Here is a 26,741-nt window from a genome sequence, read left to right on the forward strand (position 1 = left end):
AAAAAAAAAAACTCTAGTGTTTGACGAAATGAATTGACATTGGGCAAACCAAGACCAGTCGAGATATTAAAAATGGGATATGAAAAGATGTGAAATCTCTTAAATATCATTTCGTTCCATATAGTAACTTTTTAAGTTTTACAAGTAATAATAAGATAATCTTACAAGATCCATTGGGTTTGCTGAGATGCGAAGCGTTAATGTAATCTAAATCTGCAGTTTTAAACTTAAACAGGACATTTTATTTATTTTCTATTTTCGCGCCAAATTATGACCTAATTTACAATATGATACATTACACTCTGATCTCAACACATACAGGGTCAAATTTCATTAATTGTACTTTAAACAAAATACTATTTGTAATTCGTAAACTAGGTTAAATACATCAGTGTACAAAATCTAGATTGGCAAATGCGTAACATATTGCAGAAATTCCAAATTTTAAGAACCAATATCTGTCTCACTTGACACATTCTTAGTAACAAAACCTTCGGCAAATAGGCTGGGTTGGTAAAATACTAAAATAGCATTATAATTGTGCTCCACAATTAGCTACAATCCGGAATTTACAACAACGGATATGTTCGTGTTTTGATTCTAATGGTAAACTAATGCCTGTCCCCATTTATTTTACTCCATTTTTAAAACGTTACATGGATTGTGTTGGTTTGTATGGGATAGTAGTTATGTGTTATAAATGAAAAGTGATGAATTTATAGGAGTATGAGTGTCTTACCTTGTCTATAAAGGGGGAGATATGAAAGTTACAGGGAGATGGGGATGTCACTTTTGTTTATAAGCAGATAATATGAGGTTATATGGGGATTTGGTGTAACGTCTTTTATCAGTTGATACGAGAGAAGTTATCGGGATATAAGGTAGTTAGTTTTGTATATAAGGAATTTAAATTCTACTTGTTATACCCTTCTTTTACATCCAATCGCGTGTGTTCAGCAAATGAGTGGGCGCTGGTCACTCAAAACAGAAGGTTGGATAATAAATGTGGGTTGATGGATAGAAAGTCTTGTGGATATTGGATATTAAATGACTTGGTGCTGGGGAGTCAAATCTAAGTTAAACAAATGAACATTTCTGTCATCTTGGCCCAACATGTTAAGCCTATGAACATTTTATAACATACGACTTCACGTTCTCTCTATCAACTATAAATTCTAATGTTTGATTCCCATTATTCGTATAAAGACGTCATTCTTTTATGTCCATCTTAAATCTCCCTTAGACGACAGAGAGGCCCGCACATGATAATCCTAAGGAGTAATGTTAATTCCCTTAAGTCGCAATATCTCTTCATACATCTACTAATACGTTTTGTAAAATCAAAAGTATCTACGCTATTCGCTTCAAATTAAAATAAGTATCTCTGACTTACTTGCCTGTTCATTATTTTTTAAAGTCTATATAATCAAAAACGGTTACAATGGGCGCTACAAGCAAATATAAAGGTCCTATTGGTGACGAAGTTGTATACATAAAAGTTATTTAATTTATGTATTCTGGAGAAATAAACAAACACGAAGAAAGAAATGGGATGGATGGTAGTATACAGAGCTTTAATCAGTACGTATTTACCTCAACAGCGGCCTCGCGCATGAACTGTTTAGCAGAGTCGTTCCAAATAGCAGGAACCGTCAAGACCCATCTGATCTCATCGTCTCTTATATGACCACTTGCAAGTCTGTCATGACACATTTCTAACATGTCCTCTTTAAGGTACCGGATAGCCAATGAGAAAACGGTTATTGCTGGTAGAGATTTTTGTGTTTCATCCTCGAGATGTGCATTTCGGTCAAAACTCTGTGAACGAGATATTTTGCATTTCAGACAAGAAAGTATTAATAACAGCCCTAACTCACTAATCTGTCTACTGAAGTTTTCTCTCAACATGTGACCTAGAATTGTTATATGGGATATTGGGTTATCATGCCCTCTAGTGATGATTTGTATGCAACCGATAACAATAAAGACATAGGTCTAGTCTACGCATCCAAGTGCAGTAATGTTACACAAGTCCATAGACCAGGGACATATAAATAAAGAGGGTTGTTCTTTTTAACCTGTTACGGATATATATTTGTGCTTCAAATCAAGCTGCAAGTAACGAAAAGTACTGACCGGTCACGTGATTTCATTTTTTGAATGTACATAACAACCTTACCACCAGTAATATAATTGTCATCATTGTGCAAATGTAACGGAAAATAAACCATTTGCGTCATATTTATACGATCGTTATAAATTAATGTTGTTTAATTGAAAACAAAGCATGTGCATATTATATGCATATAAGTTTCATGTGTGCGTGTTCTTCTCAAGGCAGAGACATTTGTTTTATCAAACTACGGATTTACTGTAACATAACGTTATGAATATAATGAAACATGCGGACACATTGGAACAAAATGTTACGGACATTACGAAACATGCTGATATATTTGAAAACCAAATGATCAACGAATATGTATGCGCTAATGTGTAATTGGACCATGGACAATAACAGACGCAAGTTCACCAAAGTCAGCTCGTATTTATGCTTCACCTCTTTTATTGCGAGCTCTTATGGTAGCACCTAGTGTGCCAGTTGATAACACCATTCGCTTCTGGTTTACATTTTTAGGTTTCCCTGATACTTCAGGTGAGAATGCAACGTTTGGAAATATACAAAATCAAAAGGAGGCACAACGTATTAATTTTCCCTAAAACCAATTTCAGGAAAGCATGACATATGATTTTGATATTCCTTTAATAAATCACACAAACAAGGTAATAACATTTCGTTAGACAGGTGTAATAAAACACACGTGCCCTTATTCTAAACGGTCATATGTTGACCTCACAAGCACCCCAGCTTGCTGAATATGTTGTGCCCCACTAACAATTTTCGAACATGTGTGTGTCAGGCGAATCTGCGGAATCCCAAATGCGATCGCAAGAATATTCCCAAGGGCGAAAGATTTCTTCGAGGGTTGAACTACTCACGAACAAATAAACATTAACTAATTAAAGTGTTTTAATATTACTGTATATATTTGGAACAAATTAATGTGCGTGATTTCTCATTTGGAAAACAACGCTATCCGGGCAGCAAAGTGTGAAAGAATATCGTTGGACACATGGTGATCGTGTTCTTAACAAGATGTGGTAGGTGTGAGTAGAAATACTGAACGGTGCAAAAACTGTGGCGGTCGTTAAAAACTGGTACGAATCCTCCAAAAACGAACGCGCGTGCTAATCAATCGTGACCTTTTTAAAAGTCTGATTTATCAGTTCCTAAGGTATTGCATGAATATCACCAAGGATACATCCAGGCATGCACTTATCAGTCCCTGCATGATAGATCCATATGTGTTTACCAAACAAATGCTGCAAATGAGTTCGTATTATTGTCTTTATTGAGGAAGTGCTAAACGCATCAGGGTTATCTTTATGCCATCGTACTCGGTATATGGCAGAGTTTGGGAAGGAATGTTATTTTGGCACAGCGGAGCAAACGCCTTCTAGACTGGCGACGGTACGATGATGATACCAATCAAGTAACACACCTTGATTTCATTCACATCCATGGTTTTTCGTATCCATGGACGTACCACCACTTGTATCGACTTCATTGCAAGCTGCTTCGTACAGCGCGGTATATTAATAATAATAATAATAATAATAATAATAATAATAATAATAATATATACATATATATATATATATATATATATATATATATATATATATATATATATATATATATATATATATATATATATATATATATATATATATATATATATATATATATATATATATATATATATATATATATATATATATATATATATATATAAAAGAGTGAGACAGAGAGAGCGAGAGAGAGAGAGAGAGTTGCTTCTAAAGATAAAAGTATTTTCAGCTCAATCGAATCGTTCCGCCTTGGCTAAGACCTAGTTAGCAGTTAGATAATCTTCCTGCGCAAATCGACAAGATCACGAAATCAAAGCTGTTGTTGAATACATTTTGATCCTGACCGGTTCGTCCGTCAGGTGGTGAAACTTCCATGGAATTTGACGGATCCGTACGAATATTTTCGCAAGGATGAGTTCGCTGTTGAAACCATTGTCGACATCTTTTCCACGCGTCAAGTTAAACAATCGGATCCACTAACACGACCCAAATAAATACCACGTTGTGTGGTAGAGATTTGGCGGCTAAATTTACTATGATGCACTCATACCCCGCTCGTGCTCGCAATGTCGTCCTCGTGACTACAGAAGTTTACCCGTGCTTCTCCGTTTATGTTTTGTATAGTACACAACATGAACTTATGATTTTCTATATCTAATGTATCTCTCGGCGTAATTGATTTATTTGCAAGTAAAACGCTCGAGTTAAAAAAGCACTAGAGGCATTCCCAAATTCAAACTATCAAGCTGTTCAATCATATTCTGACAGAACCGTTGGCTGACGACCAGCACATGTACGATATCCTCAAGGATTTAAATCTAGTGTGTAAAGACAAACGGCGACACAAAACCAGTTGATATATTGTTGACATGAATGACACCGTCGTCATCGACGATATCGACGGCGATATAAACAATCTTGTCATGTAAGACCATGATGTAATGCTTGATAAAACACGCACGAATATTTTCTCGTAGACGTCACAAAAACAGGGACGTAATTTATGTGACACAGCAATGTTGATAGTTTTCAAGGGGATCGAAGAGCTCGGGTTTCGAAACATTCACGAGACATGTGCATCAGGTTCATGAATCACAACTGATTGAAGAATTTCTACTCGCTAGCGCAGGTCACACAGTATGGATTTGTTAGTAAAACGTAACTGATAAACGCATACGATACCAAATCAGCCTCGACTATATCAAATGGCTGACAAAACGTTTTTTTTGTAGACGAGAGTGGTGTCATAAATGTAAATAGCACGCATAAGTCAAACGGAATGATTATCAAAGCAACGAATCGAGTCAATATAAAAAGTATGCCAGCACAAGAAAACCTCAAGTAAACAACTACAAGAACGTCAATCCACGCCTGAAGATCTTACCACGAGATTTGACCAGACTTTGTCCCGTTGATAAATCAATGTGACCAAAGAAACATTTGAAAAAAATAAACTGCCCGGCGACGTTGCATCAATCAGAGTCACCACGTAGGAGATATCCACGGAAACCCATTAGCCTCTCTTGGCCGCAAGAAATGCCGAACGAGCCGCTCAAGACGCTTCCGAGTTATTGTAGGCTTCCCGTCTTGCGCTCGAAGACAAATTCAAAGATGTAGCTGAGTCGTCCCCTGGGTATGCGTCAGCGTTAAACAGAGCAATACAAACTTTAACAAAACATATCGCTTTTGTATGATCATGTTCAACAATGTGGTCATATTGTCCCCTGACGACTATAAAAACAGATGCAGATTTAAATTGCGGCTACGAAACGATATCTCGCAAGATGATTGGCGTAATATGTTCATCTGGAGTAGCCGGTAAATCTAGAACAAATTTGCAAGAAACCGCTGGAAGAATTTCATGAGGACCATCGAGGAGTGCAATAACTAAGAATGGCAGCGACTGTAACTTGAAGCATAAGAAGATCGACGTGAAGAACGGCAACAGTGATGGGAAAATATATCCACGTCGAGTGAACCAAATATGTGCTCCTATGCACAAGGAGAACTAACATGGTAAACTCCAAAGACAAAGTTTCCAGTGAGAGAAAAACCACGTCACCCTCCAGATTACTAGCGAGGCCATCAGTGGTTCCCGACGGGTTGCTATCAATCTACTATCCCATATTTGAAACCATATTTCTTCGTGGCATTCTTCGTGGCATCGCGGCACCGCTTGGTCGTACGTTTGATATTGTACTGACGCAATTACGTGCGTATTATATATATATACATACTTTATTCATCAGTGTTTTAGTGTTTTAACGGGAATATATGGGCTGTGGGTGTGTAGGTGCATGATGAAGCCGATGTTATGTGGAATTGTGGACATGGGATGCTAGCAGCGCTGATTTTGGCGTTACTGGCTCCGGATTTCTTGGCCTCCCTCCTTTGTTCTGCAGCGGTTGCCACGTTGGGGTCGCAAGCTTCAGCACCTTTAGTGATGGGAGAGCGCCACACGATCCAGTCCTGGGCAGTTTTTTCTCACATGTCATGGTTAATGCCAAAGATTTTATATGACGTCTTCAGGGTATCCTTGTCGTGTTTACTCTGGCTTCCTTTGTTACGTTTACCTTGTTCAAGTTCGTAATACGATAGTTTGCCTGGAAGCCGGTTGTTTTGCATGCGAGCTACATGGCCTGCCCACCACAACTGTGATTGCATCAAGACGGTGTAGATACTTGGAAGGCTTACATGGGCAAGGACTTCAGCATCTGGGATCCTGTGCTGCCACTTAATGTTTAGGAGTCCTCAGAGGCAGGTAGTGAAGTGGTTCAACTTCTGCGCAAGGCGCTGATACACTGTCTGGGTTTCGCTGGCATATTTTTTCACAGAGGGTACTACCGCTCTGTACACCTTCAACTTTGCAAACTAATGCCTCTTCTGGTCCAAACCTTGGTGCGTAATCTGCCGAAGTTGGCCTTTGTAGTCCTGGCATTAACTTCGCCATCGATTTCGACGTTCTGGAGCAGATGCTGCCAAGCTAGGTGAATATGTTCACTGCGCTCAGTTTGTAGCCGTTTACTGTGATTTTTAGCTCAGCATACGGTTTTTCTGGGGCTAGCTGATACATTATGATCCTGTCGGTGACGGACATCATGATGCGCCGGGGATTGTCAATATCAAGTCAGGTCTGTTTAACGTGCAATGCCATCCACTGAAGATAGCAATCATCGCACATATGTGAAGCATACATCAAGCAGCTCAGATACACGTTTTATAGAGATTATGCCCAGATGTATCCTCGGGTGATCTGATTTCGGTCTTACCGACCGATCAGGTTTATCTGCGGTGCCAAAACAATACGTCATCACGAATGAGTTTGAAGCTCACGGACCAAGTTAAACACCTACTTCACATTAAACCACATCATGTTTCTACGAATAGCAGTGTCCGTTCGAAATATAAATTCGCTTGCGTATTTATGCCAAGCAGTTTAGTGCAATGGCCTCTGTGACCTTGTCGAGGGTCTGTTCAGAATAATGTTCTCCAAAACGTTGCATATTGGAGAACGTTGCAGAACGACTTGGCATGAAAGTCATCAAACAGGTAAAGAATAAAGCAACTGGGGCCGTTGGTGACCTGATTAAAAACGATTCTAGGCAATACAATAACTATTAGACAGGTTAATTTGGCCATGTGCCGCACTCGCACCCGCACTATTAGTGGAGCCCGTAGCAAAGATGGTCCCTGAGAAAAATGTTGGCACAATTGAATTACCGTCTACGGCATACAATCCCTCTTGAGTCAAAAATGTAATAAAGAATGCAGCGAGGTAACTTGTTTGGCAACAGTGATTGTGTGAGTGACCCAATAACCTCTGAAAGTAGAAGAAAATCAATACACGACTGTGCGACGAGGTGATTTTGTCAACAATTGAATGGTGGCCCTTTTTATCAGCGCCCGATACACCATCAATGGAAAAGATATCGAAGCGTACTTAAACAACGTCGACATTGCCACGAAAATACCTGCATTGGCAGAATATAGGAGTGATTGGTGATTATTATATATCTACTGGTATGTTAATGATTTTCGAAAGAGATATCACATATAATGCTGGCAAAAAATATATCTTAAAGTACGAACTTCATAAGATGCCGTTACTGAGCTAGAGTCACCCGGGATGATAGTCAAACCATGTGCTGCTTTTATTATTTTGCAAGCTGATACTCCAGCGCCGAGCTTGGTATTTGCCCTTCGTCAAACACAAACTAACGCCCACTGTCAATGTTCATGCTTGATTCTACTGCTGTACAGCTTAGGATTCGGCAAGGGTATTGGAAACGTTATGTTTGATGCTAAACACACTGTTGTGCTAAGACGACGCAGCGTTGACGTTGAAACAACTTGGTGCGCTACAGGCTTAAATGTATCATCGACTGCAGCGTGGAATAGCGATTACGCTGAATAACCTGTCCTTCAGGATGCCATCACGGACGAACAACGATTACTGTCATTTATGTCAGCGGGATGTCAATCTACGCTGTCGTGGTTCATAATGACCATGGCACATAACTGGGTCTGTTCAGGTGGTAGATCAGCGCCTAACAATGATTTTCAGTACCGTGACATGTAGTCATAACGTTTCAGGACACACAACAGCTAATTAATCAGAATAAATCCGATGACGTTTGTCCTTCTTAATGTGTCTGAAGTATCACTTGTGACTTAAAATGCATCAAGAACATTCCTATGAAGTTTTGAATGATTTTGAACAGAACAATTTCGCATGAACATTCCAGAGAGTGATATCGTTCATGAGGAGAGATCAGAATGTCGCCAAAGGGTTGCAGATTTCTCAGAAACTCCTTTCCGATTTATTACTTTTCACTGGAACATCTGGGCCTAATCAGTCAGTCGTGGATATGCATTTTGGAGTCCTCATTGGTCAATGGCGGCCGAAGTTATTGCTTACAAATAAATCGTCGTGATATTGTCGGACAAAACACTGATGTTTGGAGGGTATCAAGCGATTTTTTTGATAATGTTCATGTTGGCTGTCTACTAGGCCGCCACATGACTCGGGGGGGGGGGGGGGGATCGGCCCATATGTAGGTTGGAAGTGATTGGGTTGCTTGAAGCAATCAGCATGCCCGACAATCTCTCGGAGACCAAGCACGAATATACATTTTCGCGATTGAAAAATTAACTACAGAGCTTATCAATAAAACATAATCGTGGATATCTGTTGATCGAAAAAAGTAATCTTGCTGTAAAGAGCCTTGATCTGGCTACTGTGACCGCATAATTGTAAATGCTCAAAACCGAGTACAACAATCAGTTGTGTTTATTGAGGCGATTGCGTAGAAATTCATACATCTTACCTCTAATATTGAAGCGTGGAGGAAAGACATCGATGAACGGAAAAAACAAACCGGCTGAGGCATATCCCTTGTTGGTTCGCACTGGCACGTATACATTTTCTGTGAAAGGCCAACCAATTCTCAACTCTCAAAATTACATTCGAAGATGTTTCTTACTGAGCCGGGCATTTAATAGCTTTGAATACGCTACCCCCATCGTGAAACTGTTAATGCATTGATTATTTTGCACATATTGGATGGTTATTGTGTAATCAGAAACGATCCCACCCCAGGTACATGAACGATTTATTCGAGAGAAACACTATTTGGGACACACACCATTGAGATACCCATGATCCATCCCAAGGATCGATTTATATTGATTCTAATAAAAAGCTACCTGGCGGTGAGGCTTTTATTGATGGTCAGACAAACTACAATGCCAGCTGAGTTAGTCGTTCTGGTAGAAATTTACTGGTCCGGGAGATCTAAACTCACGAATTTTGTGTGATGAGTGCGGCTAGTTAATGCGCTACTACGATAACTGACGCACTCTCGCGATTGCATATTTACCGGAGTGATGATATAATATGCACGTGGGGATCTAGAGATGATCGAGAAAACATTTGCTGATTCAATTAATCTTGTTGAGGTTGGCTAGAACGAGGTTGTTTAGTTTATGAATCCATTTTGTCCGCTGAGATCCAGGAACTTCAGGGGGACTAATATCGTCATACAACTGCTAGGGTTCACGTCCGGAAAATTCCTATGATCTATAAGTAAACTCAGCAACTCGAGTTAGTCCGTGAATAATATCTGGTATGAAATGCAGCACACAGTTGCGAAAACCGGCGACACAGTGATATGTGAGTTTAAAATGAACAATGTTGTATTGTTGTTAGGACTCGGTTGACGAATTTCTTAAATTGCTTGAGGTTATGAAGAACTACATTACACAACATATATTTTCGCCCGCCGACACAGTTTCGACCAGTGATGATATTCGTGAGTGTTTTGCGATCAATCTATGCTGGATCTCAAATGAACACTTTGGAAGTGATGGAAGTTCCAATGAACTCGACCACTGCTACATGACTGGTTTTTACCGGTTAGAAGCGCACAACCCATGCAATCTTCAGTTACAAAAATAAACTAAGCCAAACAATAAATGCGATTCTGCTTGACAACCTCAGTGGGTAACATGGCCACCAGGTTATGCAACAAGTCGCAGCGGTATAAAATGCTCTAATATGCGTAAACCGCACTTACTTGGAAAACTATATGATGTTTGAATTGGTCAGCTTCAATTTATTGATTCACTGCAGTTTATGAATTCCAGCCTGGACAAGCTAGTCCATAAGCTACAAACTTAATAATCGATGAAACATAAATAATCCTGACAAGATCAAGTTGATAAATTAGAAAAGAAGTGTATCCCTAGTAGTACATGAACGGATAGGAAATGTTTGCTGAAACTTTAGCTGCCATCCATAGAGGCATCCCATTTAGCGTTGTCTCGCGGAGGTATTTCAGCCAATGACTACACACCAGCAAACAATGGTTCATCCTGCTACACCAAAAAGTTACTTTATGTATCTTGACTAGGCTATGATGCAAGGGCCAGGAGTGAGATTGAGAAAGATTGCTTCAAACGAATTAACAATTCTGTGTTTGGGAAATCAATACAAGACAAGCTTCCACGTTTTGAGTGCTGACCCGGAATTTTAGTCTCAAAATGTTTTTGATGGTGGACTCTTTGCCGTACACAGTAAAACGTCGAAGCTGAAGTTAACCAATTATATCTACGTAGACTAATCTAAGCTGCTCATTTATTAATTTTATTACGATACAGTCAAATCGCGTGACGGTGACAATGTATAAACGCGTTACACGGATGCGGATTCGTTGTTGATGCATATTATCACAATAATGCATCTGTGGACGTGATTGAACCACGTTTCAGTAAACGACTTGATGCGTGCGATTATTCGAAAGATCATTTACGGTTTAGCAACATCAATGGAAAGGTTGTTGATAAGTTCACAGATAAGTGATCGGACAGCCCATTGTCCAGGAATACGTGGGACTGAGTCCCAAAATGTACTCACTCACGTTGGATGACATGCCTCTGAAGAAAAAGCAAAAGCAGTCACACGTGTAACTTTTGAAAAATATCCCAGACACATTATATGTATGGAGTGTTTGCTCGAGCTGCGCAAATTCGCGTAGATAGCAAATTAGACTTAGTGACGGAAATATCGGACTAAACTACATCAAAACATCTAGGTGAGTTTGTCGTAATTGGCACCACCTTGTGAATGTTTTCATGATGTAATTACTAAGTAGAGTTAAGGGCACCATGTAATTGTTAATCAACTTACGACTAACGTCAATAACGTCCGTGCCTTTATTCACTGTAGCAATACAAATAGATTTTGTTGTGAGTCATGCATCGCAGGGAACAACTTACAATTCCTCTCATGCACATGCTTTGCCTAATGGCGCCGCTGTTCCCTCGCCCGTAGATAACAAATGGTAACGTTATTGTTCCCTATCAATCTGGTCAGAGATTGTTGATACTTCAGTGGACCATAAAGGTCACATAGAGACTAAAATGATTCAGTTGGTATATATAGAGTTTAAGGGAAAGAGACATGCTATTGGTGATACCTGAAATCTTTTGGTAAAGCTATTTATAATGCATTTAAGAGAGAAAAATGAAACTGTTGAGGTATTATGGGACATAGTATGAAGCTGTACAACTTAACGTATCTCAGCCTGTATAACCTTTGTATAAAGCCCAACTTTCTGCACCCACACCCACAGTCATTTCAAAAGAACAATAATACATTTATCACTTTCACCAGAAACCAAATTCGTAGATGCACCCGAGGTGCAAGCATCCTCAACTATACTGAAAAAAGTCTTAGAATGCAAGAACTATTAAAACAAACACAGCAACTAAAATGTAGAAGAGGTGGACTATGTGGCCCTCACGAATTTAATGAACGGTTGGCATCAGTTCGGGCAAGCATGAAAATGTCATCAACGAGGTCGCATCATTTGTGAACGGTTACTCATAAAGCGACATTGGTGATCCGGAACAATTTCGCCCGTTGATGAATGAACTCATTGAAGAAATCGGTGATTAACACAACAGTGGGTACTCGTTCAATTGAAACACTTCATGATTTATCAACTGAAGTAGATGCTACCGTACAAGATGTAGAGAGTTGCATTTCCGATTTGAAATCATGGATGACATATAACACGATGCAGATGAATGTAGCCATTCTGATCACAACACAAAGACTTTCTCATTTACATCCTTTACATAAAACAATGAATATCAGCAACACCAACATTAAATTCACACAGTCAGTACAATACTTAGGTGTTACTCTCGACAGTACTCTCTCATTTACCAACATGTCATGTACATATGTAAGGCTGCATATCTTGAGCTGAGACGCATCAGCTCCGTTCTCAATTATCTTTCAGTTGATGCCACTAAAACACTTGTGTGTTCCTTAGTAGTATCAAAGCTGGACTATTGTAACTCAGTTCTGTCTGGTTCGTCTCAATATCTACTCCAAAAACTTCAAAAGGTTCAAACAACAGCTGCTCGGATCATCCTTAGAGAACCACGCTCAGAGCACACCCAACCCTGCTCTGTACCCTACTCTGGCTATCCATTCGATCCAAAATCAAACGCAACATTCGTTTCTCTGTTCTACGTTTCACTGAAGGGCTCCAATCCACCATAAATATCCGATCTCACCCACGTGTAAACACTAGCAAGATACGCTCCTCTTCAGACACTCATAGTCTCATCATTCACACTATGAAAATGAAGTCATATGGACACCGTTCTTTTGCACACTCGGAACGAGCAACGTAAAACGAATTGCCCACTGAACTTAGACACAGTGATCTCATTCAAGAGCGCACTTAAAACACACCTCATTCGACTGCAAGAACAGACTAAAAGACTTAATAATGTTTCCTTACCTTAAATATTTACCTCATGTTTATTTTTTATTTATTTCACGGTGTGTTTTGTTTGTAATTATATAATGATATGTGCTTTTATTGTGTTGTCTAATGTAACGCGCATAGAGTTTCTAAGGATTAGGCGCTTTACAAGGTCCTCAATATTATTATTAGTATACTTTACGCAAAATCAGTTCAGCAATGTAGCTTCTCGTTGAAAACACAATCTGAAACGTAACCGTGATGAACACAATTTCATCGACGTAACCTGAATTGTCAGAATTCTTGTACACCAGTCACCGCTATGAAAGATGTCGCACTCGAAATTAAATTGGAGTTGTTGATTGTTTATCGGAGTTAACCTAATATTCGATTGCGGCCATTTTAATGTACCTGGAACGTTGTTGGACTTTCTCTTGGCGGGTACAATATTGAATTATTCAACGAAGATATCCGGTTGGAAACACCTTAACAACCAAGCACGATTCTAAAATCAGATTATGCGTCCTCTACGCCACATTTAGCTCCGCCATGTCCATCGAATCTCCACCGTACGCGATGGATATTTTGTAGTCGTCACTGGAAAACAGTTTCCTTTTGGTCTGAAAATATTAACAAGACTCCAGAGGACCAACGAATTCTACGTGCCGGACCTGATAGTACCAGTTACAATTTTGCACCAGACATCGTTAGATTTACCTCAGTGACTCAGGTTAATCTAACCTGTTGTGCTATTAGTGGCACGTATGAAGCATCAAACTCGCGAGCCTAGTTCGGTCATATATTATTTTGGTTCCCCCTGGTGATCCGATATCGATTAATCCTACGTCCATGTAACAATCCCCGGTTGATATACCTTAGTTTTACTCTTTTGGACCAGGGCGGGAATATGCTAATCCTGTGCGGGTAGATCATACTTATGATACAATTTGTACATTATAGATCGACCTCACAAGTATGCGTTGACGCGAGAAAATCCGTTAACGCGCTATACTACGGAACTGGATACGGTGATGTTGTACGGGGATTGTTTACAAGATCACCAGAGGTGCTCACGGTCGTATCTTTGCGTGCTGCGCCAATCATTACACAAGTTGCAATGTGAGTTATTGTTAGCATAAAAAACTGGTGAGGCTCAGTTTAAAATTCTAGGATTGTAAGCGGTTCAGTCAATTTGAGAGTGGTTGCAAAAATAAGTGACTGGATAACCAAAGGTTGAACGGAAAAGTTATCACATTCACATCAACGACAATAATGTCAGCTTCGGTTAGTAACATCATCAACGAAGTCGCTCAACATGGTTACATTGTTGCTAACACAAGTCAAACAAAATTATCAATATTACTCGTACTAGGTTAGGGATCAGACAAATAAGGGCCAGTTCCTGGATACATATCGGTATTTTCTTTCGTTCTTGACAATCTTAGACGTCAAATGAAAGTTTGTGCAAGACAACAATACCACAATACTGCATACGATGAAAACTTAAATCATATTTCTAAATAAGGGTATCATGGCGCTGTTCAGCAGGTCCCGTTATCTCGTCGATAGAAACGAAATTGATGCATTTCTTGACAATGTTGACGTTGCTACAACAATTCTCGCCCCATACAGCGACGATTACGCAGGGTCTGCTGGCACGTCTACTATGTTCATAGAAGACATAATCAAACACCCTGATAATATCAGATACAGCCACAATGGAGTTATTTGAGAACAATCCAACCTTCAACGGCAGATTTGCACAGCAAACAGCCCCAATTATATTGCGCCGAGAGTTTTCCTGCACGATTCCTCTTACAAACATAAGCATTTGCATACATTTTCATAAGATGATTTTTGTAGCCAACGACGAAATCGTGTTAAACCGTAGGGACAACGTCAACTATGCACTTTGTAGTGATAATTTTGTCCTTCCGAATGCGGGTAAATTTGTATTATCCAAATTTACTCTATAGATGCCATCAATGAGTCCATCAGTACCAACAGACGCACGTTTCTCATTGTTGATAATGTCTGGCTAAACATCAATAATTTCATTTATCACGATTACAACAGACACCGAATAAAGTGAAGTCCGTGGAGAGTTATCTTGGCAAATAAGCATCCGAAAAGGTGTCCGTTAACTTTGTCACGTGTTTATACTTTTTCAAATTGTAGACCAACTGCACAACCGATTAAAAAATTCCAAAGACATTTGCAAAACTGCCAATGACTGAAATATCACGAAGGTTTAGCGGTCACTAAGAACACAAGAAAGCATTTTGCTTTGAAAACTATCAATTCGCTCGTATCCTCGACTGTTGACATACCTAATCCGAGATGAAAGAGGACCCACCGGTAGCATCAGTATAGACTTAATGCAGTAATTCTCATATATAAGACTCTGTTATTGCAGTGATTGAGTGGTTCAAAGAAGATTATATCCCAGCTTGGTCTAAATTTATAAACATCGTACTAGAACATGTTACATTCATGAATAATAATATCCTATCACTACGTTAAGGCTAGATTTAGCCCAAAACAGCTTAGGAAAATAAAGAGTGCAATACAAAACCATTGCGGGATCACACTGAGGCTTTATCCGACACGTTTAATGAAATTAGTCCTGTGTTGTTGACCCCAAAAATTCCAATCAGCTAAATGCCATTCCAGCGCTCGTAGCAACTGCGACTCCTGCGTTTGCAAGCGTAGCTACGTTAAGATTCGACATAAATGCAAACTAGATGGCTCTGAAAAAGGCGGTTGATGAACGCATAAAACGAAAAAGGTCTTCCATCCTCCAGAAGTGAAAACCAAAGCAGAAATGTTCTCCGGTTATGGCCCAGTTGACACTATCACTGACCACTTTTGATTTATCAGCAATGGAAAATCGATCAAACATTTGCCAAGTGTTTTTATGTGGGATGAACCCGCAGACAAAGGTTTCTCTCCGGAATCGGGAAACCGGAAACATTAACCGGGATTGATCATCATCTGGACCTGTGATTCATTGGGTTACGTACGTTGAGATACCCGGATCTCTTTTATATTTTGACTAGCATGGGCTTGCAACACCACTTGAACTTGCTGATTATTTTACCCAATGCAGTAGGCAACAGACCGCTGTTTTATTCAACGCTGACTTTAGAAACTATGTTGGACGGCACCATATGTGGCGTCTTGTTCATTACAAGCACTCGCGGTAAGCAAAGAGTAATCAGCATCAACACCGCAAACACTTCTTGATTTTAATGTATACAAAATATCAATATTATTTACGCACGCTCGACCATCCAACTATGCGGATCTAATGTTGATATGACCAGGCTTGTCCCCAAAACGGATTTGACTGAGTTTACCAACCGGGTTGATATTGGAGTTAACCCGGGCAAGCTTGTCATATTCCAGTATCGGATTTAGTAGTGTGTAGGTTATAATGTCAATATTGATAAATATTCGTCCTTTTATGCTCAAATAGTTACAATTTTCTAGTAAAACGACACAAATATGACCAAAACGTTAAAAAATAATTACGGTACCATTATCATGAGTTGTGCGAGATGAAATTCAGTTTGAATGAATCAACATCCATCCACTTGTGTACTTAGCTCTCTTGAGCGTTTATATTTAAGATTAAGTTTATAATTACATGTAATTGATGGTTTCCGAAATTGGCAACGCGATTGCGGAATTTGCAGACAGGGTGTGGAACCGGCTGACAACGGATGCTACGATCGATAGAAATTTCGATCCACTTCCTGATGAATATCTACATCGAATGGTACTACCAAAAAATCTTAATCACTGGAATATGAGCTTGTTAAGGGCCACATATAACTCGACAGCTGGAAGCACCCCTGTGCGCCAATACCAACTAGAGGTCACCTTGAATTTGTAGCACTAAAACGCGAAAACGCCCAATCGTCGAATGCACTGCCAAGTGTGAAAAAACACAAATTTATCAACAACAAGGAATTGGAATTCAACGCTAAACTCACATCGGATACAGTACCCATGAATATGCTAACCCACTATTGACTCAAATGAGATAAGTACTAATGTGACTTTTGCTCAGCAATGTATGGCTTGTCCGTATACTAATTCTTAGGCGAAGACGAGAATGATCGTTTCAGACATTATTCAATGGCGTGATCAGCATAGTTGTACATGAGCCTAATGCCAGACCTCAAGAACATACACTCGCCTTAAACTGCATTATTCCCCAAGTAGATATTTCGATCACTGTTTGACAGTTGCAATAACAAAGTAGAGTAACTGGTTGCAAGTGCGTGTGCGTGTTGCATTAGAACAAGGTCGTCCTTTCCATCAACTAAACTATGCCATCACATTATAAATAAAAGAATCGTAATGGACCATCAATGGTACCGACACCAAAAAGTGGAACAACATCTGCCAGATGAATCCAGAAAGAGAAATGCGTTGCTCGTGAAATAAACATGTCGATGTGTTGTCGTTGATGCGGTATATGGGCTTGCAGCCGTATAAACTAATCGATTTTGCGTTACAGGAATTACGACTACGACAACTATTATTGGAGTGCCATTCGGAATTATTGTTGGGGCTATCTAAATAGTGACCGATGTTCCTCAAGAATAAAATAATTAGCATGGTCGAGTTAGAGATGATGCTGGCGGAAATGGACAACTACCCACGACTTCGTGCATAGATCCGAAACCGGTGAGCAGTGGATCTGCAGGAGGTTAAGAACGAGTAATCAAACAGTGTACTTAGTTTTTCAGAAATTTGAATCACAATCATCATTCATATAATTTTGCAATCGACTGATTGATAATAACATATTAATAGCGGTCTACGTCTTCTATCCTCTTGCATGATCCGTGTTTGGCAATTTCACACGTGCGTGCTCCCGTGCTTGCGTGGGAATATAAGGCTTTGACCTATATAAAAACTAACAATAACAAGTAAAACACCCATTATAGCCCTACGTTTCACTTGTCGTTTCTGCAGCGGATCTCGATAGTCTTAGACGTCGTATATTTTATCAGGTTCAGGATTATATTTTAATCGGTGTTGTTTATTTATCGCAGCGAATTCCATTACTTTTATTTAATCACGATCGTCGACAAAATCCTGGGTTTCGCGAACAGGTTTTATCACTCGCTGTCAGTAAGTCCGTAAGAAGGAATTCCATTTAGCACGATAAAGTTCACGATTGCATCATTCAGAACTATTGTTTTTATCAAATCATTCTTGCGTACATTACTAACCCGAAATTTGTCTTCGTATCTCGATTATAAGGATGGATTTGTTAATTTTCTCACTGCGATAGTTTCTCTCAGATTTGTTTCCTTTCACCATATATAATTTGTTTTATCACTTTATATTTAATTAGTATTACTGGAAAAAAGTTTTATATTGTACCACACTCACACACTCTTAAGTATCTCTTCCAATCAGCTCACACGAGGGTCACGCTCCTTCTTTCAGAATCACACTCGGCACGAGCGTGTATATTCCCACGATCGCAGTTAGGAATATGCGTGGTCGAAAATTGTTAGCGATGCAAGCTAGCTTCTACACCCAAAACCAAGTTGCGGTGCAATCCCTGCCGCATATGTGAAATCAGTGGAGCAGCCTGGAATGCTGCTTCCTCGTGTATTTTAACACTATATGGAGAAGCACCCAGTCAGTACACGCATGGCCGATGCTGCTTTCGTTTCTAATTTGCTCTGTCTGTTTCTTTTATCACCGAGGACAGCTCAAGCGGGGCGAAAGACATGTAATGCAGGCTCTTATAATAACGTGCTTATCATGTCACGACATATTGTCTAATGTCATCCTTACAAATCTGGTAATGATGAACTTTGCTGTTATTCATACGCAGTGCAAAATATGGCTGCAAGTTCCAGATGGATACCTTGTGAATCATCCCACCATATTATACTGGCTTAAAATGCTGTGATATCTCTCTCTGTCTCTCTCTCTGTCTGTCTCTCTCTGTCTGTCTCTCTCTCTCTCTCTCTCTCTCTCTCTCTCTCTCTCTCTCTATATATATATATATATATATATATATATATATATATATATAATAAATCTTTTCTCATTAGTTTCATTAGCGCAAAAATTAGTTAATTATTAAAATATTTATTTATAGGTTACATTTAGTTTTATCTTTTTCATTCTTCACTTCAAGACGATTAATCTGTATTTAAAGGTGGTGTTTGAGCTAAAGTTTTAAACACAAGCGCAATTGAACTCTTACATACGACTTTTCAAAACAATTAATAATCAATTTTCTATATTTTAAAAGTCATATGAATCTCTTCCACTTACTATCACTATATTTTCCATTTATACGTAAGTAAACTTGAAATTCAATAATAATAATAATAATAATAATAATAATAATATGACGAGCAATAACCGCTCGCGAGTAGCGTATTTAATTGTTTAGATTCTCTACTATGTTTTTGTCGTCATCCAGAAGTTTGTTCTGAAAATGGAATAGACTTGAGCGCTGGAACAAAATCTAAGATATGTACAAATTTAGATTGATTTCGGTGTCCACTTTTCACTGGTACCTGGCCTAAATTGACAAGACACCATCATGAACCTAGTCTAGTAAAATCATTCTCTTCAATTGTTTAATCATCGATGGCATTAACACAACAGTTACGTCATAACCTAACAGACGGTTTGGAAACTCAGCACTGAACTGCAGCGAAGCGTCTAAAGCGTCATATTTCCGCAGTACATCATGAGTAAACTGTTTAAACGTTGTGCACCCTTATCAAATACGTGGGTTGATAGATTTCTCCTGTCTTAAGATCATCAAATGTATGACAGAGCAGTCAATGAATCTCTACTCTTTAACGCAGATGTACTATACAGCTAATTCAAAATAAGTCAAATAAACAAGACATTATGTTTACGTATAAAAATGGACAATAGACTGAACAAATCAAGATATGTACCACGCAATATTATATATTTTCCTTTGCTAGGATAATGAATGCTCACAACCACCATTCTAACATATAGCTATAGTATATCGCACAGTATGATTCAGTGGCGTCAAGAGAAGTCAACTGTATTCCTATTAGGCTGTACCAATTTAAGTATAAGTCTGTCTATTCTTCTTCTTCTTCTTCTCCTTATTATTATTATTATTATTATTATTATCGTCAAGTCCCTCTTACCATTTTTTCATGCAGCATCATCTTAAAACGTCGAAAGAAATACCAGCCTTCATGTTGATCATTGTCCTCAGATGCTAACTCAGCATACTTTGTTTCAGCATCATGACCGAAGGAATCCAAAGTCTTTCCGTCTGGTTTTATCAACACTGTAGTTGGGGCCTTCATGGAGACGAACGGTCCTCCGGTCCATTGTTTTCCGTTAATCCTCGTCGGGTCTGATGTATACTCGTGCTTGAATGAGAACGCCCATCCAGAATAGGTTGTTCCGAAATCTATGGCGGCGACTAGAATAGGTGTTGATGCCTCAGAGAAAGAACAAAATAATAAAAGTCTTTCATATGTTCAGTAGGTTTAAATCAAATTCTGCTCTATTCTTATGACAGAATGTTAATCTTTGAGTAAAATGCTTAAAATAAATCTCTTTATGTTTTAGATCTTAAAGGTTTAGAAAACAAATAATTACCTTTAGCAACGCTAAATGAAAAGATTGCGTTAAATGAACATTTTGTTTTCATTGACTGTATCAGTTCGTACGACAAATTAAATATTATTCCATTTTTCTCTATACTCTATCTTGAAATGATCAAAAGGCTTTTGGTATAACGTCTTCCACAAATTTGAAAATTGAGTTTTTTGTAATTGAGTGGCAAATAATTCAAAGGTCAACACTTACTGTAAGTGACAAATTCGTATAGGTTTCTTGTTAATATCACAAATGTATGTTAATACGGATCATAAAATGATCCTTTTGTATCACACAATACCGCATCTAACTTTGAATTATGTCCATATTTTAGTAGCTTTAGTCAAGGAAGCTCCACGGCGTTATTATTATCTGTTATACACGCATTCAACGATGACAAATATGCTGTGATCGCGCCCGTGCATCAGGCTATCCGTCCATAGCCTGTCCGTCATACAGTTTTTCATCGGTTCTTCTCTCACCCAGTTTAGATATTAATTGAAGCCATGTGGCGCAATGGGAGGTGGTAGAGATTTGGAGTAAATATTTGAAGAGTAAATTACAAATGAGAGGAAATATAAAAATTAAGCTTTTGAAAGATGTTATCAAGTAGGTCCCGACGCTGTATTATTTAATTCGAATTTTCTACGTATACTGACCGTTTGGTGAAGATTTATATAAAATCAAGTGTCAGGAGAAAGCTTCTCATCGCCAATGCTCCTGCACTGCCCTAAAAATGTAGTTCCAACTTTTGCAGATTTAATGAATGGTTGAAGTCAATGAGCAAAAAGGCTTTTATTTTGTTTCATTTTGGTGAAAATGTCTGCATAAACTCTAGTTTTAGATTTGAGTTTGATATTTCTCCACGTGGTATGGCTAGTATGATAGAATGTTTTACAATGAATTCAAAGAATGATTCTTAAATTTAACCAGTCAAAGAATCAGTGTGTTTTGCCCTTGATATGACCATCCTGAATTGTGAGAATGATTCATGAATTTGACCCTTATTTCATATTTCCGTCAATTGAAGCCCAAGATGAGGTCTACGCGTCTGAGACATACTCAAACCAGCAACCAGGAAAGACATAACAAGGACAATCAACACTCAAATATTTTGGAATACATCTTGGCTAGATTAGATAAAACAAGACCAACAGAGGAACTATTCAAGTTACTATCAAACGAGTTTACAACTATGGACAAACATGGGGCACTTTGTTTCACAACCCTGCAAGACAAAGTCTCAAGTCTAAACAGATTTTTCACTTTACAAAGAATTGAACATAAAGAGTGAGAACGATTCTAGACAACGATCTTGAATAAATGGAGAGGGACATGTAAACCAATTATCAAGCAGAGCAAACTGGAAAGCCAAAGTAGGAGAAGAAACCTTTGGGACATCGCTTATTTAAAAGTCTATGTTACTCATTGCCAAAAGCTATGTCATTTACAACTTCGACACTTCACCAAAATCACTACCAAGTAGAGTTACAAATCGAAATGATGATTCAAACCAGCAGACTCTATAATGCTTGCCTACAAACAAGAAACAACGTTCACTATGTTTTGTAGATCATGTTTATTCTGTTTGCTACACACAAGTGTATGTATTTTGAGTGTCTAAGACAACTAACATTTTAAGCATACGTTATCGAACATAATACGGAAACGTTTAAGTTTCACACAGCTGATGCAACAGCTAGACTATTACAGTGTAGGCCTTCCGTCTAAAATGTATATCAAATGAATAACTAAAGTTATTCGTAATAATGGATGCTTTTGATATCATGGTGGGCTATCTAATTTTGCATGGACATTTAACAGACAAAAATGACCCGTAAAAGAAGCATTTCTAGACGTGTAATCGAAGTTCAGATTCATAGGTAGTGAGAAGATCTGCCGAAGTCAGATCACCCAAGATTGCCAACCCATTTACAATAACTGCGGAGCTGTGAGAATATCCCAAATATCTGTAAAGCATTATGTATGTTTAATTTGCATTTCTTTTTTCATTAATTATATGTTATGGATAGTTATATTTTAGAAATTGCTTTGTCAAAAATCAAATTCATTTTCTACATGATCGGATTCATTGACTGGTTTTGTAAACAACACGTTTATCTCAGTCTGAGTCCAGAACATTCTAAATACCCCATGACATGCAGTGTCTACCTGTTGTTTATTACATTTTATATTATAATTGTTGAAACAGACCTTCTAATTATAACTCAGATTTTATCTTCTAGATATTTGCAAACTTCCAGAATTAAATTTTCAATTAGGTAATAGTTCAATGCTTTAGACAATGCTAATTGTAACTAAAGTCAATAAGAGGACTATAATCTTGTTTATCTTGAAATTATATGTGCTATACGATCTGAGAAGAGGCAGTTGTAATTATGATCTAGTATTATTCTCTTTAAATACTAAGTGCTCAAAATTAATGTTCTTGGAAATAGAGACTGGGATTTTTAGCGACATTCATATAAAGATATTTTCTTAGGTATTGTTTATGTCATTTAACAAAAGACTTGACACATCAATAATATTCAAGCTATCACAGGCATGTGAACCCTTTCAATGTTGGAATTAGTTTGGAATACCAGAAAACGTTTATTCAGAACTTTAGTCATTAGGACATGTGTTGGATATTTTATGATTATTTGGGATTTGCTTCGAAATAATGTAAACAATTTTTTACAATTCCACATTATATGATAAGAACATAAATTATTTGCTCAATTTTTCAAAATATATTGGTTTTCGCTCTTTTCTATTATTTAGTTTAGACCCTAGAGTCTTAATGATATTCACATTCTTAAAATTTTCACTGGCTGTTTCATCATCAAGATTATATCAAAATTATTTTCACTCAACTGATTTGAGTAATTTTCTGCTAGTTATTTGTTATTGAAGGTTTACGGAAGTATTAGAATTGAAATGTTAAATATTTTTTCCGAAAATGTGCATACTGATCCAGTATTATACGAATAGCTGCTACATGTTCTCACAGCAAAATTTGAAAGAACACAATATTATTAATGATTTCATGAATGTCTGTATGGCTCTCATTTTCCTTTATGTATTACATATCTCTTAGACTCGACTGTGGTCTTTGAGATTGCATAGGAATTTTCAACCTTTTTAAGTATTTAGCATGTTTGACTCCGGCCTCTTCAAGTTACTTCAGTTATTTTATTTATTGATCAGCAAGGACGATTCCTAAACTAAACATTTGCTAAACTGTAATCTCCTTACCACGTTTCTTACTTTTCATGTGCATTAATTTGTTATTTGACGGAATGCTTTGGGATGTACTTTCTTTCTCTCTCCGATTTTGAGATCGTTACAAATTTGCATGACTTTAACGTTTTATTTTCTTTCTTTTCTAATACACTATTCATTTACCTCCATCACATTCTAGAAACTTGTTATCCTTTAAACACTGTTGTAAATGCATTTATATTAACGGAATAATGGTTCATGCGGTTCCAAACTGTTATAACACTCATCAAATCTTTGTATTTCAAGATTAGGTCACTGAATTGTGTGTACGTAATGTCAATGCATGATATAAGAACGAAGACGTACTCGGTTTAATTACTGATTACAGCCTTACACTTCATTGGTTAAGTTCATCTTTACCTATTCCAAAATACCTAGTTCGGTTCACCCAAAGCTGCACGAGCAAAGTGCTTGCATTACGAAACCAAATTACCTCTGGTTTTGGATTTTCAACCACAACCAGGGTTCTCGCAGACTGAACGGTCGGATTCATGTATGAATGTGGTTATTATAATAATCTCTGTACATCAGTTTTGACGAAGTGAATAAATATGTAGCGAAGCCAATTCATATGCCGGTATCCGTAATGTATAGTATTGTATTCGCATTTAAACATACTTCCTTTACAACACCACTCCGTAATTACTCTGTGTTGAGTGCAATCTTTATACTGCTCTTGATGGTGATGTCGGTTCGGAAGACAAAATTGGTTTAGGAGGGACAAAAGTTTTGGGACTAACGGATCTGCAGGAAATAGGGAGACTTTTGTAAGATCCTTCAACAGACTGGGAGAGGCAAGCAATGCAGGGTTGGACGTTTGACCATTCGACTACAGTCGTGGAACCGGAAATATATAGTGATCGTCAACTGGACGACGTGACATATATGTTCCATTTTTTTGAATAAATATTCAACATTACTATTTGAGTCAAATGACTAATTCAGCATCGCTATCCGAGTCAAAATTAATGCTAAATATATCCTACTTTGGATGAAGCGTTATTATATTTTTTTCTGTTTTTGCCTACTTTGGTGGCAGAATACTGCCTTATGAATTAGTTGTGCAAATATCCGAAACTTTGATACCCGTTGGCGATAGATTTATAGTTTACTGCATTTGTATGGGAACATATGAATTATTTTTTCGGATGTAAATACTGCACAACCTTAAGAGTGCAGTATATCCATCCGACAAAACGAGTTCAAATTTTCCCATATACATGTGGTAACGTTTGTATTATATGGTCATTTTCTTATTCAACCTAATGCTTAATTATGCTAACAAAATACACTACAAGAAACAAACTAACTGAATGTATGCCGTATTCCAAACTAAATACACAAGGCGGATTCATCATTACACAACATTAATACCTTGCACATAACTCGGTCCAAATAAATTTGAACTTAGTCGCGCTCGACATAACTTTCCAAAGAAATTTTCGTGTCCAGTTAAAATTTGAATTTGGAGCCATATTGTTAATGAATTCGCATTGCAACATCTTTTTCATTGGTTCTTGATTGAATGTTTTTCTTATTGATTTTGATTCTACGAAATTTCGTGATTATGGACTGGATTTATATGTGACAATTCCACATGAAATACACCCGATTAAAGAAGCGAGGGAGGATCGTGTTTACATATGCAAATGTGTTTCTGTTTCTGTCATTGAATGTTTCAAATTATAATGTGGGGAAAATATGAAGTTTTTCAATTGCAATTATCAGACAGACGCTATGGAATTTAATGCATATTTAATTTTGAGTGCAACAAGCAGGATGTAATTGCACTTATATCTGACATTACAGTATAATTTCCAAGTGTTTAATCAAGATTGAGAACCTATGACATGGCTCATGTAATTTGGATTTGCAGAAAAATAAGAAAGTACATTTTGAGGAAATTCAGGATGTAAAACTGTAACTATATTTTTGTTATTCATATTACCAACTCAAGAAGACAGCTTATCCCTTGTCACTGGTGTATTATTTGTAAGGGCACTTTCTGGCGTGAACTGTATAGCTAACCTAACTCAGAAACATTGAATCAAAACAGTTAACGCCAAATATGCCTAAGCAGATGGAATGTTGAAGTCCAGGAAACATCTTCTTCATTGAGAAACACATTTAATCAAACAAAACCTAAAGCGCCTACTGCGCGAGTGTACATAATTTGTTTAGAAATCAAAAGTGCGGCGTCAACGTCCATTGTTTGTTTACAATAGAAAGTAGTTCCTTTATGCACGTGAATGCAATATGAAGGTGTGCAATATTGTAAAATATTGAACGATTCTGACAATATAAATATAACGGAAAATAAAATGAGCATATAATAAGATACAATATTTCGTTCTATACAATGACCATTCATGGTGAAAATATATATATATATATATATATATATATATATATATATATATATATATATATATATATATATATATATATATATATATATATATATATATATATATATATATATATATATATATATATATATAAGTTACTTAGGTCTTAGGCTCGATTCCTATTTGAATAGTCGTTGACGTTACGTTTTCTATTTTTTCCATTTTTGAACGATATAAGTCCTTTGCAAAAGTTGTTGAATTTGGTGCGCATCATTCTATTTAATCCATTGTTGGCCTTTGTGCTCATGAATATGGTGTCAGATTTAATCAAAATTCAATTACATACCATTCATGAAATTACTTTAATTTTTTCCGATAAATCCAAATATCACCCTGCTTTACCCTGTTAGAATACATGCCTTTTATCTTTATTCGTATGGTCTAAAAAATAGTTTCAGCGATGTAGATGTCATCTTGATTTGTCCTATAA

General features: G+C 37.5%; 1 protein-coding gene across 2 annotated transcripts in view; it reads right to left on the reverse strand.

Moving 5' to 3' along the window:
- Window positions 1-26,741, reverse strand: part of LOC149798047 (heat shock 70 kDa protein 12A-like) — an 84,366-nt gene that overhangs the window by 15,805 nt on the left and 41,820 nt on the right. For both annotated transcript variants that reach the window (XM_089963133.1, XM_089963134.1), the window contains exons 3-4: window positions 20,156-20,458; window positions 1,594-1,818 (exon numbers count right to left, since the gene is read on the reverse strand). In XM_089963133.1, coding sequence (XP_089819259.1) covers window positions 1,594-1,818; window positions 20,156-20,458 — 528 coding nt within the window. The remainder of the gene's footprint in view (window positions 1-1,593; window positions 1,819-20,155; window positions 20,459-26,741) is intronic.

The sequence above is a fragment of the Sinohyriopsis cumingii genome, chromosome 6, assembly GCF_028554795.1.
Source record: "Sinohyriopsis cumingii isolate HCF-2022 chromosome 6, ASM2855479v2, whole genome shotgun sequence".
Taxonomy (NCBI): Eukaryota; Metazoa; Mollusca; class Bivalvia; order Unionida; family Unionidae; genus Sinohyriopsis; species Sinohyriopsis cumingii.